Source organism: Suncus etruscus, chromosome 20 (genome assembly GCF_024139225.1).
Source record: "Suncus etruscus isolate mSunEtr1 chromosome 20, mSunEtr1.pri.cur, whole genome shotgun sequence".
Lineage (NCBI taxonomy): Eukaryota > Metazoa > Chordata > Mammalia > Eulipotyphla > Soricidae > Suncus > Suncus etruscus.
The window spans coordinates 15,160,644-15,177,215 of record NC_064867.1 but is presented as its reverse complement, the minus strand read 5'-3'; the positions used below and the strand labels follow the sequence as shown (position 1 = coordinate 15,177,215).

Below are 16,572 nucleotides of genomic sequence, written 5' to 3'. Positions count from 1 at the left end.
ATGAAGATAAAAGGAAAGTAGCTTTCAAACTCCAGTACTGCAGAGTTCCCCAATAAAAGATGAGAGCTTACTATAAAAATTGAATTGATTCTTTTTTCACTGTGGCACTTCCAGAAGTTGGGGCTGGGCACCTGCATTGCATGCTGGAGCCCCAGCTTTGACTTCCAGTCCTACATATAGCACAGCAGAAGGGCATTTGCCTTGCAAGAGTCAAATCTGGGACAGATCCTGGTTTGATTCTCAGCATCCCATGTGGTCCCCCGAGTCTGCTAAGAGCGATTTCTAAGTCTATCAGGAGCGATTTCCAAGTCTGAATGCAGCCAGGTGTAACCCCTGAGTGCAGCTGGGTGTGACTCAAAAAACAAATAAACAAAAAAGTGCTATTGAACATTTTTCTTTTTTGTCTTTGGGCCACACTTGGCTGTGCTCAGGACTTATCCTGGCTCTGTGTTTAGGGATCACTTCTGGCAAGATTCAAGAGGCCATAAGAGGTTCCAGGAATTGAATCCAAGTATACCTCATGCATGGCAAGTGCCTTACCTGCTATGTTATCATTTTAGCCTTTTGATCTCTCACTTTAAAAACAGTATCAAATGGAGCAGCAATATAGAACCTTACGTGGAACTGATACCAATTTGATCCCTTATACCAGATATGGTCCCCCAAGCTCTGTAAGGAATGATACCTAAGCACTGAGCCAGGAGAAAGCCCTGAGTACTGCCAAGATATGGCATCAAACCCCAAAATAAATTAAAAATGCCAAGAAGTAGCTCTCTGGCTACAAGAAAGTTCTCTACCCATTACATTTTCCTTCTATAAATTACTATCTACAGGTGATTTTATATCACAAGTGAAATATATTAGAAACAAAATAAAGCATGCTTTCAGTACACAATAAAAGAAAAATATACACATACGTAGATCCTTATAAAGATTATCAGTTAGATAAAACAATAAAAAGTCAAAATAAGAGAACTGCATACCTTCTTCTTCTTCAGCAATTTTTTGCTGGCATCTGCTTTCATAGCAGTAATTTCAGGAACTATTCTTCTCCCATAGGGTGAGGGCATTGTCTCTTCTAATTGAAGTTTCTTCACTTTAGGTTTGCCTACTTTACCTTTTACTGCTTTTCCAGCCATTCCAGCCAGAATATCTTCTCGTTCTTGTGCCTCTACTTTCTGAAGTATAGTAATAAAGGGAGAAAGATAGAGGGTAGGAATATTAAAAAAAGATAATCACTTCATAAAAAATTAAGATTAATTTTATTCACTAGGTAAGAAATAAAGCTTTTTTTTAAGATTATCTAATCTGAGCCTTATGACAGCTCAAAAGACAAAAGCACATGCTTATATAAGACAGACCCAGGTTTGATCCATGGTACTACATCACCAGGATGGAGCCAGAGCAACGGTGTAGCAGTAGGGCATTTGACTTGCATGCGGCTGACCCAGGATGGACCACAGTTCAATCCCCCAGCTTCGCATATGGTCCCCCAAGCCAGGAGTGATTTCTGAGTGCATAGCCAGGAGTAACTCCTGAGCATCACCAGGTGTGGCCCAAAAAATTAAATAAAAAAAAAAAAGAATTGCAATAGGAGCACACCTCACCTCAAGCATCATCAGATGCCAATCCAATAAATAAATAAATATATAATTACATAAATAAATTTCTTATCGAAGATTACATGAAAGAGATAATTTTCATTCAGAAAATTTGAGTTGTCCAAATTTTCTAAATTCTAGCTTCTCAAGTATAGTACAAATGGAGTATTTTTACACAAACATTTAATGTAATAAAAATATAATGAATCGTAACTAAATGACTTATATGCTCCTTTCCACTTCTAGAATTCTATGATGTACTGTGGAATGAAGAGTACTGGTGACCATTATCACTAAAAATAGCAAAAACACAGATAAAGGAGCTCTTATCATTAGACTCTACAATATACAGGGAAATATTAAACTTAATTTAAAATGTTTTATGTTTAAAACGTATATAAAGAGTATATTAAGTTTTTCAAACCTTCTTTACTAATTATCAAAGAAGATGGAGAATTTAAAGTGTGAGTATTAGGCTGGAGAGAAAGTACAGGAGGCACAACCTTACATGTGTGTTTGGTGCCAGTACATCTGTCCCCTACGTACTGCCAGGAGTTCTTCCTAAGCGGAGCCAGGTAAGCTTCCAAAACACCACTGGGTTGTGGTCCAAAAGTTTGTGGTTTTGTTTTTGTTTTTTTTTTAGTGAAAGTAATATAATTCACTGAATTTTTTTACTTTGTGGGGACTTTCTAATAGTGTAGAATAACTTCAAAAAACTTTATGTCTTACTATATTAAAGTAATCAAAGTAGAATTAAACTATCATACTATCATGAAGAAAATTTTCCTTTGAAAGTATACTTGTTTCACTTTTAATAAAATTAATTTTTAAATGTACAGTATTAGCAGAAAATAGATTTTTAAAAATTAACTCACTGACATTTTAAAAGCAAAAACTAAGGCATACTTATATTGTGCCAACCCTAATACCATAAAATATGACATAAATTATATTAGGTTATCAATATACAACACTCATTCTTTTTTTTTTGTTTTGTTTTGTTTTGTTTTTTTGGGTCACACCTGGCGGTGCTCAGGGGTTCCTCCTGGCCGTCTGCTCAGAAATAGCTCCTGGCAGGCATGGGGGACCATATGGGACACTGGGATTCAAACCAACCACCTTTGGTCCTGAATCGGCTGCTTGCAAGGCAAACGCCGCTGTGCTATCTCTCCGGGCCCACAACACTCATTCTTAAGAGTTTTAATTCTGACTTAGGCCATGAAAATAAAACCAGAAGGGTGGGGAGACTGTGCAGCAGTTACCTGAGTTCAATTCCTCGTTACCACATGGTCTTCCATAGTATCACCAGTTACAGCCCTGCAGAGCCCCAAGTATGGTCCTGGTAATCCCTGGAGCCTCAGAGTCTGAGCAGCACTACATCCTCAGTCTGGCTGAGTATCATTGGTGCCAGAGCTCCTGGGGAGTGTCTCTCTTAAAAATGAAAACTAGAGGGCTGGAGCGGTGGCGCAAGCAATAAGGCATCTGCCTTACCCGCACTACCCTAGGACAGACCGCGGTTCGACCCCCCGGTGTCCCATATGGTCCCCCAAGCCAGAAGCGATTTCTGAGCGCATAGCCAGGAGTAACCCCTAAGTGTCACCAGGTGTGGCCCAAAAACAAAAATGAAAACTAGAGTATGTGGGCAAAATAAATCAATGAAATAACTAAAAAGTAAAAAATAAAAAAGCAAAATAATATTGACTAAAATTAAAGAGTCATTTACATAGGCTCCCCAAATCATATGGCCATACAACTAGCATTGATTTAACTAAGATTTTTAAGTGAGTTAACTATTTATAAAAACAGAAAAGTTATAGGAAAAGTTTATATTTTATTAGTATTACTTTTTGTTTTCTTCTTCTTCTTCAGGGGAGAGCGCGAACGCAGTCCCACACTACCATAAATTATGCAGTCGAGTTTCCCACATTTGGGGAAATCGCAGAGGTCAGCACACCCGGAGTGCAATGAATGGGTGAGCCTCACCCTGGGGAAACCACCTTCGTGATCATGGAATCACCCCTGCCAGGTAAATATTATTATTAGTATTACTTTTAACATTAGATTTTGAGCTGGGAAAACAAAATTATAACAAAAAAAGAATCTCCTACTTATAAATCTAAAGAGACTATCATTCTATTTTCAAAGAATTAGAATATGTGTATAGCAGTCTTTGTCAATACTGATCTGTATCTGGTGCTCTGATCTCATTGCGAGAAATATTAAACTAAATAAGTAAGATAATTTGAATTTACATAGGAAACATTAAATAAGATGTATAGTCCTAATTGAAAGTGTTGGAATTTATTCTGAATGTCATCTACATACTTTTTATATTCGTCTATATCAGACAAAATATTTCTTTGTAACTTTATAGTTGTAAAAGCTAAATCTTTATACAATTCATATATGAATTAACCTCTAGAGTTAAAGAAAATTCTGAGATAGTTATTAAAATTGTTTTCAATCATGTAACATTACTTTGCCATATTGTCTATACCTATATATTTTTTGTTTGTTTGTTCTGGTTTGCTTTGCTTTGCTTTGGGGCCGCATCTGGCTTTGCTAAGGGCTTACTCACTTTGTGCTTAGAAATCACTACTAATAGAACTTAGGAGATCATATGCAGTACTTGGGCTTGAAGCAAGAACATGCTGGTTGTCTGTCTGCAAAGCAAGGACTTACCCTCTGTGCTATCTTTCTGGTACCTCCAATGAGTTTTAACCTACCTCCAGTTCTTCAACAAATGCTGCTAAATCTTCTTTCCAAAGATCTGAAGGAGATTTCCTTTTAAGATCATTGACCTCTCGCCCCTATAATAAAAAGTAGTATGATTTAAACATTCATAATTCTAAGATGTTTTGAGGGTAAATGAAAATACTTATTTTTGGAAAAAGAAAAACAAAAACAGAGAAGACTAAAATGGTTTCAAATTATTTAACCACAAATGTTCATACTTTTGCATCTCTCTGTTTAATCAATTCTTCAACTTTTTCTTTAGTAAGACACCACAGAGACATATTTAAAATATAATTAAAATCGGGGCCTGTCGGAGTTCCTGAATCAGAGGAACTATCATCATGCTGGTTTTGTGTTTCTTCCTCTTCTGTAGCCTGTAAAAACATAAGAAACTTTATATTAAAGTCCTGCCTGATATCAAATTAATGTTGAATTTTATTGACTACTGAACTTTAAATCTCACAAGTGCTATACATCTTGAATCTGCTGGGGGTCATTTCATACTTTCTGCAAAATTACTTTTAAAAATATTTTCTTACAAAAAGTCCAAATTTCTAAAATCTACAATAAAGCCTCCAAAAGAATTGATACATTTGGTCCCTATTTATCCAAGAATATATTAAAGCTGTAATTATCTTGCCCTGACACTAAGTCATAAATGGAGAAGATTCTACATCTTACAAAACTAAGAGTGGAATTAATGTTTTATCACTATATCTCATTGGATTTTTATGCTGGTGAATGAAGAAACAATCTGAAAACTTAAGTCTTGTAACTTACTAAGAATAAATTCTTAATAAAATAATTCTTCAAAGCAAAAATATCTTTTTAAGGACTTAAAAATAGTTCAATCAGGAATTTAAAATTTGGTGAGTCAGACTAAAAATTGTGAACCCTGTTCTAAAATATTATTAGTAAGATCCTTTTTCATAAAAAACCACTGCAATTTTAAAAATACCTCTTATGGGGCTAGTAATATATGATATATGTAGACAGGGTATATGAACACAGCCAACCCTATTCAATCTCTGACACCATATACGGGATCCCAAGCATCACCAGGGGCAACCAACCCCTGACCACAGAGCCAGGAGTAGGTTCCAAACCCCCCCAAAAGCCTCTTATTCGATACTAATTTTTGAAATCCAATGAATTTAATATGTTATTATGGATAACATCACCTTTACACTGTTGAAATCAACAACAGCCACCATATAAAATTGCATCCAAATTGCTTAAGGCACTCAGAACATTTTAAATGACTGAGTTAACTAATAGACTACATAAAATATGTCATTCTTGTTAAACCAAAGAGAGAAAAAGCTGACTACAATTTAAAATTATGAGTAAAGTAATATACAAAGTAAAGTTTGCTTTAAATTAAAAGGCTAAGAATTAAAATTGTAGGGGGTAAAGCATTTGCCCATGTTTCAGGTTTGATCCCCAGTGATGCTAGTGATCCCCGTAACATAGCGGGGTCAATCTGGCACACAGAGGCAGGCCTGGCTCCTGAGATCTGCCAGAAATTGCTCAAACCTCCACCCCAAATTTAAAATGGTAAAGTAGTATGTTTCATTACACAAACAAAACTACAAATTCAATTAATCATTAGCCAAATAAGAAATGCCATTGTTAAAAGGTTAGAAAGTACCTAGATAACGTGACAAAATAATAAACTCTGCAGTAAAAAATTCTTCATGAAACTGTATTACTATGGAACAATAAGGTTGTTACACTATGGCTAAAATATTATTAGGGTGTAGTAAAATCTTGGGACTTCTGCTTTAAAAGTCTCTTGCTCTAAGTTTGATAAAACCCAAAGTATTTTGGGGTTCTCTCATAAATTCGTCTTCAATTGTCAACATGAAGATGACGAAGAATACTTTCAGGAATCAAGAAAAAATAAATCCTTTTTTGTTTGTTTTGTTTTTTTGTTTTAGACCACATCTAGCAGTGCTCGGGGATTACTCCTGGCTCTGAACTCAGAAATTACTCCTGGCAGTGCACAAAGGACCATATGGGATTCTAGGGATTAAACCCAGATCAGTCATGTGCAAGGTACCTACCGCTTTACACTCTGGCCCTGAAAAATAAAACTTTCAAGTTCCAATTATGACCATTTATTATGTATTGAAAGAAAATGTAATCTTCTAGCTCTCTGTCTGGTTGATTCCCTCTTCTCCAATTCTAAACATCTTGTTATTTGAAATCTCAAAGTGAGCATGGTCAAGATGCTGACAAAACTGACAATGATAAAAATCAAGCACTAAATTTTATACACAAAGTTTACTATCATCAAAAGGGCATTCTAGGGACTGGAGCAATAGAACAGTACTAGTGCATTTGTCTTGCATATGGCTGAGACAGTTTACTCCCCAGCATCCCATATGGTCCACAGAGCCAGCCAGGAGTAATAATTGAGTGAAAAGCTAGGAGTATCCCCTGAGCACCACTCCCAAAAACAAAACAAAAACAAAAACAAAATAGGGGCATTCTTAAACCCTAAATACTTTTATTAATTAAAATTAAGTATTAGATTTATTAGTTTTCATTAGTTTCTAAACTAATTTTAAAGAGATAGTTTAAGTCAACAGTAAAAGAAGGGCAAGTAATTTATAAACTATAATTTGGGGTTTAAGAATGCAATAAGACACAATAAAAGATAAACACAGATAAATCTTGATTCTAGACAATTCCCCTATGTTGTCCTATTCTTCATCAACCATGTTAATAAAGCCTTTTACTTTAATGTACAATTGCTACACTAAATTTATTCTAATTTTACCAGAGCAGATCACATTCTATTCTCTATTAAAATTTAAAAAAGCTTAAATCAGGTAAACAGAAGAAATTAGGATTTAGAACTCATGTGTTAAAATTTAAAGATTCAATCAATGTCGAGTGTCACACTCATATTTTTAAATATAAATATTAGATACATACAATGATCTAAGTTTCAAAAAAATTACTCAGTTTCTTCCTTTTGCCTATTTGTGTTCTCAATTACAATGCTGTGCTGCCTTTAATTTTTTTCTTTTAATTATACACAACAGGAAGAAACTAGTTCTTGAGAGGAATCTCAAAGCTTCAGTATTTCATTCATCAAATATTCGTTACCTCATGATCTAACATGGACAACTGAATAAAATATGAGACTTTAATCCAACAGAGTAAGATTTAAATCTTTGGCAAAAGATCTAAGCACAGACTTGGTGCATGATTAAGACTATATTAATGAACATTTTGAACTAAGTCTTCCCAGCAGAAACCAAAACCAGATCAGGAGAATGGTGACTAGATACCATATCGTGACCATAGATTGACCAGTGTGAAATGATTTATGTGCTAGTAGTGTAGTTCCCACATAATGTACATGCACATCACAAAAACCACCACCACAACACCCTTTAATGGCAGGCTCAGAAAAAAAAGGCCAAGGAGACTGAGCTACCTTCTCACACCTGGAGTCATTTCTCCAGGCCCTGGTTGAGTCACACTGGCAAAGTGCTTTGTGGTGGGTGTGCACTGCAAATTCCTGTACTGTATCTGTTCTGTGGATAAACAGAAGACTTCAGTCTCCAGACAGACAACTCAGCACTTTTAACAATATGAAATTTTTAATTTACAGGTTGGGATTTTTTTTTTTTTTTTTTTGCTTTGAAAGTTGCTTTTAAACGCTTCTCTGAATATCTTGTTCTGCAAATGATTACCTTTTCTTGTGCTTCTTTCCAGGCTTTCACTGGGTCAGATTCATAACCTCTCTGGACTAACATTTGAATCAAATCTTTCTTTGACCTATTCTCTATGTGAGGGAAAAATAAAGTTAGGATCAAGAAAAGAGATTCAATTTGTATTTGTTTATATTCTACTGATAAAAAAGTCTTCTATTAATAAAGCTTTTTTTCCATTTAATTAACATTCAAAATTTTAAGGTTATATCTTACCTATAGTGATTTTTCCTTGTATCTTCTCTAAAATGAAACGAGCTTGATTATTAAGCTTTGTAGATTCTGCTCCCAACATTCCTACCAGCCATTCCTTACGTAAACCATAATAACTTAATCGTAAATCAAAGAATTCTTTCAAAATATCTTGTACAGTTTCATACTTCTTCAGACATCCCATATGATCAAAGAGTACCTGAGCAAGACACAAAATATTTGAACATTACACACATCTTAGTAGTAATTATTAACTTGTATGCCATTTTAAATGCATTTCAAATAAAAAATGTACTATATAAACACATCAATCATTAAAGACATTATAGAGAACCAAAATTATTTAGAATTATTATAGAGATGCCTTAAAAATAAACTCAATTCCCAAAACTTTAACAATACTTTAAATAGGAATAATTTTAAACTAGGACCTTAAAAAGAAATTTTATTTAAAGCACTATAAAATTCCTAAAATCATGTATTCAAATTAAAAACAATAATACTATATTTTTAAATTCTGAAAGTTCCCTCTTCTCATGTTTGTCTCTTTATTTTTATAAATCTTGTGCTGTGATTTACTTAAAGTACATTATTTGAGGAGTGTTACTTCTCTGTCCTTTTTCTTCTTTTTTCTTCAGCCTGCCTTGGCATATTTGGCATTTTTTTTCTGGGTCTCTATGCTACTGTTGAATTTCCTTTTCTTATTATTTTTGCTGGGGAAGGAGTTTTTGAGCCACACGCGACAATGCTGGAGACTGATTACTCTCACCTCTGTGCTCAAATATTATTTCCTGGCACTGAGGGATTACATAGTCCTAAGGATCAAACCCAGCCCATCGAGCTATCACCCCAACCCTCTTTACTCTTTTTTTCCCCATGCTCAAGGCCAATCTACAAAAGAACAAAGGCAATAAAATAATTACTTTCTACATTCCCTCCAATTATTATAAACGCAAATACTTAATTTTAATAGGGCAGATTAAAGTTACAAAGAAATATATAGACCACAATAAAAATACTAGTAAAGAAAGCACATGAAAATCCTATAACAATCACTCTTATACTTTGTGGCCAGTACATATGAGCATCTAATTATCTTTCATGTTCAAGTCAAAATGTACAAATTTAAGTAAATTAAGAGTAGCAAATAGGGGCCAGAGAGATAGCATGGAGGTAGGGCGTTTGCCTTGCAAGCAGAAGGATGGTGGTTCAAATCCCAGCACTCCTGAGTCTGCCAGGAGTGATTTCTGAGCGTAGAGGTAAGAGTAACCCCTAAGCGCTGCTCAGTGTGACTGCTCCCCCAAAATAAAAACAGTAGCAAATAATAGTAGAAAAGCAAAGTATCTAAATTCTTTAGTAAACATAGAAGGGAAAGAACTTATTGACTATAGCCACTCACAACTTGAAATCAATTACAATTCAAAACAAATTGGCATGCAAAGAGGTTAAATTAGTAGAAAATCAATTACCATGGAATTACATGTAAGAGTAGTCTGAAGTTTAAAAACTTTGTGCAATCCAGCAGCTTCTGCTTGTGCTAGTTTTTCTTCAGTCATTTTCACCACAAACTTCACAGTTGTATCAGTATGGTATTCTTTATAATCAGAAATTAATGCTGGTGTTTTATCTGTTCCATTCAGCATAGGTTCTAAAACCTGTTCTTTGTATACCTATGAAGATTTAAAAGTAAGTCATATTTTTGTGATGGTCCCAATTATGTTCGCATACTATTTTTTTTAATTCTCAACTCAAAATTCTCTACCACCGCCTGCTCAATCACTATGTGTGAGGATTGCAAGACAAGAGAAAATATTCAAGTTAATAGCTATAAACTGATCATACTCCAAAGGGCAAGGAGACAACTAAGAGTTTTTAAAGGATGATACCAAGTAAAACTGATATGCGTTTATGTTGATAGCAGCTGAAACTGAGATGAATTTACTGACGATAAAAGGGTTTTCTGCACACTATTTCTTACAAATTATTCTGTTCTATTAGAGATAAAAATATATTATATAAAACCTAGTTTAGTTTCTACATTTAGAAATATTTTTAAACCTTTACATTATCATTTGAATATTCAAAACACAAATTTTATTAATGAACCAAAATATACATAAAATATATTCTCAGCTATATCCCAGCCTATATATGAATTTTTTAATACTATACAGACTTAGGACAATCACGGAACTATATTCTTATTAGAAAGAACTGCTTAATGCAATGCCATCCCCATATGTAGTTCATATATTATACTAACCTGTGTCCAAGTTCTAACTGGAAGCTCTGTAATCTCTACTGTGTTTCTATCAACCACAAATATTTCACCACTGACTGCGTAATGGTTTTGACCAAGTTCTTGGATCGTCCCTTTAAAATTTTTGTAGTTTGGAAGCTGCAAAAGATAAAAAAAAAAAAAAAAAATTTAAATCCCTTATTTCTTACGTAAATGCCGATCACATCTAAATGCCCCAGAGATTATACTGCTGACATTAAATTTGGCAAACACCTGAATATGTCCATCTTAATGACTGCTCCAAATAATCACTCAATATGAATTCAGTTTGACAAATAATTCTGAACTTCTCACAATCTCAAAATCTTACCATCTTCCCTTGTCTTCCTAGAATATTACTTTTTAAATGGAATGCCTACAAACCTCCTTCTCCCCAAAATTAAACTGTTAAATTTAAACTGCGTCCTAGATTAAAAATATTAAACAAATTGACTAAGTTTACCTTTCAACTTTTCTAATGATCCTTCTAGACTATTTCTCAATTGTTTTCCCAGAAAATTTGAAATATTCTCAACTGTCGCTCATTCTACTAGCTCTGGTACAAAGTTATCTCTTCCTTCCATTTATTAATACATATGCTACTCATCATCCCCTACAGACAACTGATTACCCTTCTTTTCTTTCCTATTGCTGTGGGACCCAACCCAACTGTGCTCAAGGCTTTCAGAAGACACAACCACATATTCTGTTAGGAATGAATCCAGATCTGTTGGAGGCAAGGCAATGCCCTACCCACCGCATTATCTCTCCAACTCGTAGATTTTAAAAGAAAAATTTTCTTGTTTATAAATTCACTGCTTAGTATCATATATGTGGTTCAATGTTGAGTACATGTTTATGCACATAGATACACATAAAAGGCATAAGTGTTTATACTTAAAAAACATGCCTAGAAATATTTTACCTTTCAGTTATAAAAAAAAAAAGCATTATGCTGCTTAATTCAAATGTAGTTTGATGCTTCTGCTGGAAATATTTTAATCCTTTAGTTATTTAGGAATAAACATTTGAAATTTGATATTTTAAATTTCATTTAAAATACAAAAATAAAAGTTGAATCGAAATACATAAAGAATATTAAATTTGTTTTATGATGGTGGTTTTACAAGGTATTTCTCTCATTTTACTATTTTCTATATGAACACTATTGTTTTTACAATAAAAATATACTTGAAATGCATGAAAAATGACAATAATTTTAAATCATGTTGGAGAGAGAACTCTTTTTAAGGCTTTTCTTGTAAAAATATTGGGGTGGGACCCAAAGAGACAGTATAATGGGCAAGATGCTTGCCTTGCACATGGCCAACCCAGGTTAGGTGCAGGGTACCGCATATGGTCCACCAAGTAAAGAATGATGTCTGAGCACCACAAGGTGTGACCTCCCCCCAAAAACAACAAAACAGAATTATGTGGAAGGGGGACAGAGCTCAGCATAGTGAATATGTTAAAAAAAAAAAAAAGGGACAAAGCCTAAAAACATTTTTAAATAGTGATGCTTTAAATATGCATATGTAAACGTGCTTTTAAGGCACTCTTGTAATTCTAAATTTTGCTGAAAAAATGTATGTATAATTTTTCTTTTTCTTTTCTTTTTTCTTTTTTTGGTTTTGGGGACACACCCAGTGACGCTCAGAGGTTACTCCTGGCTTTGTGCTCAGAAATCGCTCTTGGCATGGGGTACCATATGGGAGGCCAGGCGGATTGAACCATAATATGTCCTATGTTAACGTGTGCAAGGCAAATGCCCTACTGCCTGTGCCACCGTTCTGGCCAAAAAAATTATGTATAATTTTTCATAAAATTATTCTCTATATAATTTAGACATTTTAAAGCCTGAAATACAGAATTTAAAATTTTTTAAAAATATTTCCTCCCTATAAGCTCAGCTTTTTCCAAATTTTCTTTTACTGTAAGCAAATCCCTAACTACACAATATTTACTTCTAATTATTATTTTCTACAATACAGGATATACATTTACCATCATTAGTGTCATATTATTTCATTATAAAATAAAAAGCATTCCCTTATTTCTAAAATAAACTTTATAGTTTCTGCACTATCACTGTTAATAATGACAAAAAAGAAATGTTCTAAGGAATTACCATGGGATGAGGATCCAAGCCATCTAGCATTCGTCTGACATTGTTCACAATTTCCCTAGCATCATAGTTTGGTAGTTTACAAGCCCATCCAGTACCAATGCCCTCAGCACCGTTTATTAAAACCATGGGGATTATAGGAATATACCACTCAGGCTCTACACGCTGATTATCATCATAAAGAAATTTAAGCAGGTTGTCATCCACGCCAGGAAAAAGGAGTCTTGCTAAAGAGCTAATGGAAAAAGAAAAGTATGGGAAGAGTTCATAATTTTAGAAAATGCAACGTCAAACTGTATAACAAGTTAAAGATTTTCTAAAATCCTTTAAAGAACAAATTTTCAAAAATGTTTATTACAATGTTTAAAGATAAAGTGTACTTAACCATTACCAAATAGGTTTCCTTCATAAACAACTATATTGTAATTATGTACTTACATACCTAAATTATTAGTATTGCTAAATAGCTTTTCAAAGGTTTCCTCTTATTCTTACTAACCATTAAACTCACCTTCAATCTAAAAGGTAAAACTTGGAGTGGGTGAAGGAGAACCTCCTTATAACTGGCTTCACTAGTAAGTCTATTAGTAACTGAGATCAACAAACATAATTTTATTAGCAATCAAATAACTTGGAACGTTCACCACCAATCGAACACATAGCAATCATATCACTACACAGTTGCAATTCTACTAAACACTGATTCCCATGAACTTGAAACAGAACTTCATACCATCATATCAGAAAAGGGTTACCTTAACATGGTAAAAATGTAACGAGGGCTGGCAGCATCTTTGCCACCATGAAGCCGAGTTCCAAACTGGCCAATAGGTTGAAGCAAATTAATGTTGTTACTCCCCACAAAGTTCTGAGCCAAATTTACAATTGTCATCATCAGTGCTTGCTACAGAATATGAACAGAAAAAATAACATTCGTATTAAAAAGTTTTCTTACTATCTTCTAACTATTAAAGTTCAAACTCAATTTTTCACACTTCTAAAGACCTTATAAAAGGAAACTTTTTAGTACACTTAATTTTCATTCTTCATGCCAGTAAGTATAGCTCTCAACTGATTCTGATCTTTTTTTGTTTGTTTGTTTTTGTTTTGGGTCAAACCCAGCAGTGCTCAGGGGTTATTCCTGGTTCTACACCCAGAAATCGCTCCTGGCAGGCTTGGGGAACCATAAGGATGCCAGGATTCAAACCACCATCCTTCTGCATGCAAGGCAAATGCCCTACCTTCGTGCTATCTCTCCCGCCCCACTAATTCTGATCTTGATACTTACTTCTCCATGATGATAAGCAGACATTTCAGCAACAGATCCAGCCAACTGGGCAACTTTTACTTCACGTTTATCATTCCTCTTGAAACAAGTAAATAAAACTTTTCGTTGGCCTGGTTTAAAGCCTATATTTAAAAAAAATCGATCCTCTTTTAAAAATATTACTCAAGATAATAGATGCGTTGTTCTTGTTTTCTGTTTGTTTTGTCACAAACTTGTTATACATTCAGGAGGAAAAGAGCAAAGGTATAATTTGTTTTTAAAAAATAAATTGATATTTGAGATATATACTTGAGCATATATTGTTATGATTTTTAATTCTTATTTACTTTCATAATGCTGGGTGTCAAACACCAAACTATGTTTGTATCAACTCAATCTATTCCAAAAGTCAAGTATCAACTGAAAGACAAATCCAGGGCTTAAGCAAATTCCTTTCACAGAAATTTATTAACCTCATATACCCCAAGTTCTGGTTATAACAGAAAACTATGAATGACCCTGAAAATTATTTTAGAGTATCCCAGATAAGGAAAACCCTAAAAAGAAAAGGCAGGCTTTAAAACAAAAATAAGCCTTAAAACTCTGAATACAAAACTGAGGTTACCAGAAAGAAAATAAAAAGGGTGGAGGGACCAATAGACTGTGGTGGAGATATAGTGGTATTCTGGTGGTGAATATGGTATGGTAATGGAAAAGGTGTGAAATTGTGCCCTTAAAATATTTACAATCTTGTAAATCAATGTTACCTCAATTAATAAAATTTAATGTAAACTGTAGAATCTCAACCTGGATTCTCTTCTTAACTTAGCCATATACAACATGCCTTTGAGTAAATTATCAAATCAATTAGGCCTTAATGTCTTCCTCAGTAAAACAGAAATTACCTTTCAAATAGGTGATCCAAAGAATTGCATAAGATAATTCAAACAAAGCTTTTTTTCTTATCAATTTTCTACCCTAAGTCAATGAGTACAGTGATCTTTTCAGAATATGCTATGTTTTTCATGATCACTGTGGGCCAAAGAGGATGGTAAAAACTGATAATAAAATATGGGTACTGTCCTAAGAATATATAACAGAGACATGGAGGAGGTAAGGAGTTTGCCTTTTATGCAGGAGGTCATCGGTTCGAATCCCGGTGCCCCATATAATCCCCCGTGCCTACCAGGAGCAATTTCTGAGCCTGGAGCCAGGAATAACCCCCGAGCACTGCCGGGTGTGACCCAAAAACCAAAAAATAATAAAAAATAATAATGGATATACAATAACTAACATGGAAGTCTAGGTATCTAAGAAGATCAAATTATAATTAACTTAGATTAAGATATAGTTATAAGATCAAGATATAAGGTCCCCCGAGCTTGCCAGGAGTGTTTTCTGAACATAGAGCCAGGAGTAACCACTGAGCGCTGCTGGGTGTGGTCCCAAAACAAAAACAAAACAAACAAAAAAAGAAAATGAAAATTCTACATGATTATGCAATACTAATTCTAAGCATATATTTGATAGATCTGAAGTACTAATTCAGAAGAATATTTGCCCATCTATTTCAGAATAACAACATAGAATCAACTTAAATGCCCACTAACAGATGATAGGGAAAAAAAAGCTGTAGTTTGCTCAATAGAATACTATTCTACCATTAATAATAAAATCATGCCATTTGGGACTAAATGAATAAAGCCTGACTTAATGAAATAATGAAATAAGTAAGTGATGCAAAATCCTTGAAATTCTATTATATTATGAACCAATAAATCAATAATATTTTAAAATATTCATTTTCCTGAAGAACTCAAGGGTTTAAATGATTCAATTACAGAATATAAAGCATGTCAGTCCTTCCCAAATATCTTAAAAACAACCTCATAGTGTTTTAGTTTATTATAAGGATGACCTGAAGAAAATAAAATTAAAATATTCCCAAATACATACAAAATGTATTTTTAAATAAAATTTTTAAATAAAAATTACTTACCATCAACAAGAGATGGTATAGATCTTTCATTATCTGAGTTTGAGAAGAGAATCAATTCCTTATTGATGAAATCATTATAAGTCAAGTGCTTTGTTGCTGTACCATATAAAAATTGCTAAGAGAAAAGTTATATAGCAACACTGTTATTATTACTCCATGAATGTTAGTCTTCTTTCTTCCCCCAGACCACCACTCTTGTGACTAACCTCTGGTAAGCCATGTAACCGACGCTGTCTCCGATCTTCCATAAAATTTGTTAACCACTCCTTTCTGTCATCAATCTTCTTCTTACTGAATGCCTGAAAAATTCCAGATAATTACTGTACTCATTAAAAGTAAGATTAACTTCAGAATAAAATTAAACTTTACATAGGCAAATAACATTAATTTCTGAGACATTAAGGTGCTTTTCTAAAAGCTTTTAATAAAAAATATCCTACTATTAAAGAACTATGAAAGCATGGCATTGGGGCTGAAGAGATAGCATGGAGGTAAGGCGTTTGCCTTTCATGCAGAAGGTCATCGGTTCGAATCCCGGCACCCATATGGTCCCCCGAGCCTCCCAGGAGTAATTTCTGAGCATAGAGCCAGGAGTATCCCCTGAGCACTGCCGGGTGTGACCCAA

General features: G+C 34.1%; 1 protein-coding gene and 1 non-coding gene across 2 annotated transcripts in view; both read right to left on the bottom strand.

Moving 5' to 3' along the window:
- TOP2B (DNA topoisomerase II beta) overlaps positions 1-16,572 on the bottom strand; it is a 52,797-nt gene that overhangs the window by 13,228 nt on the left and 22,997 nt on the right. The window contains 12 exon segments of the mRNA XM_049766083.1: positions 984-1,178; positions 4,328-4,411; positions 4,556-4,711; positions 8,048-8,139; positions 8,282-8,477; positions 9,748-9,948; positions 10,542-10,676; positions 12,685-12,916; positions 13,437-13,585; positions 13,970-14,091; positions 15,948-16,062; positions 16,154-16,246. Of these exon segments, the coding sequence (XP_049622040.1) occupies positions 984-1,178; positions 4,328-4,411; positions 4,556-4,711; positions 8,048-8,139; positions 8,282-8,477; positions 9,748-9,948; positions 10,542-10,676; positions 12,685-12,916; positions 13,437-13,585; positions 13,970-14,091; positions 15,948-16,062; positions 16,154-16,246 (1,770 nt within the window).
- On the bottom strand, positions 3,468-3,635 carry LOC125998371 (U1 spliceosomal RNA). Its single transcript, XR_007491957.1, has one exon. It is a non-coding gene; the product is annotated as a U1 spliceosomal RNA (small nuclear RNA).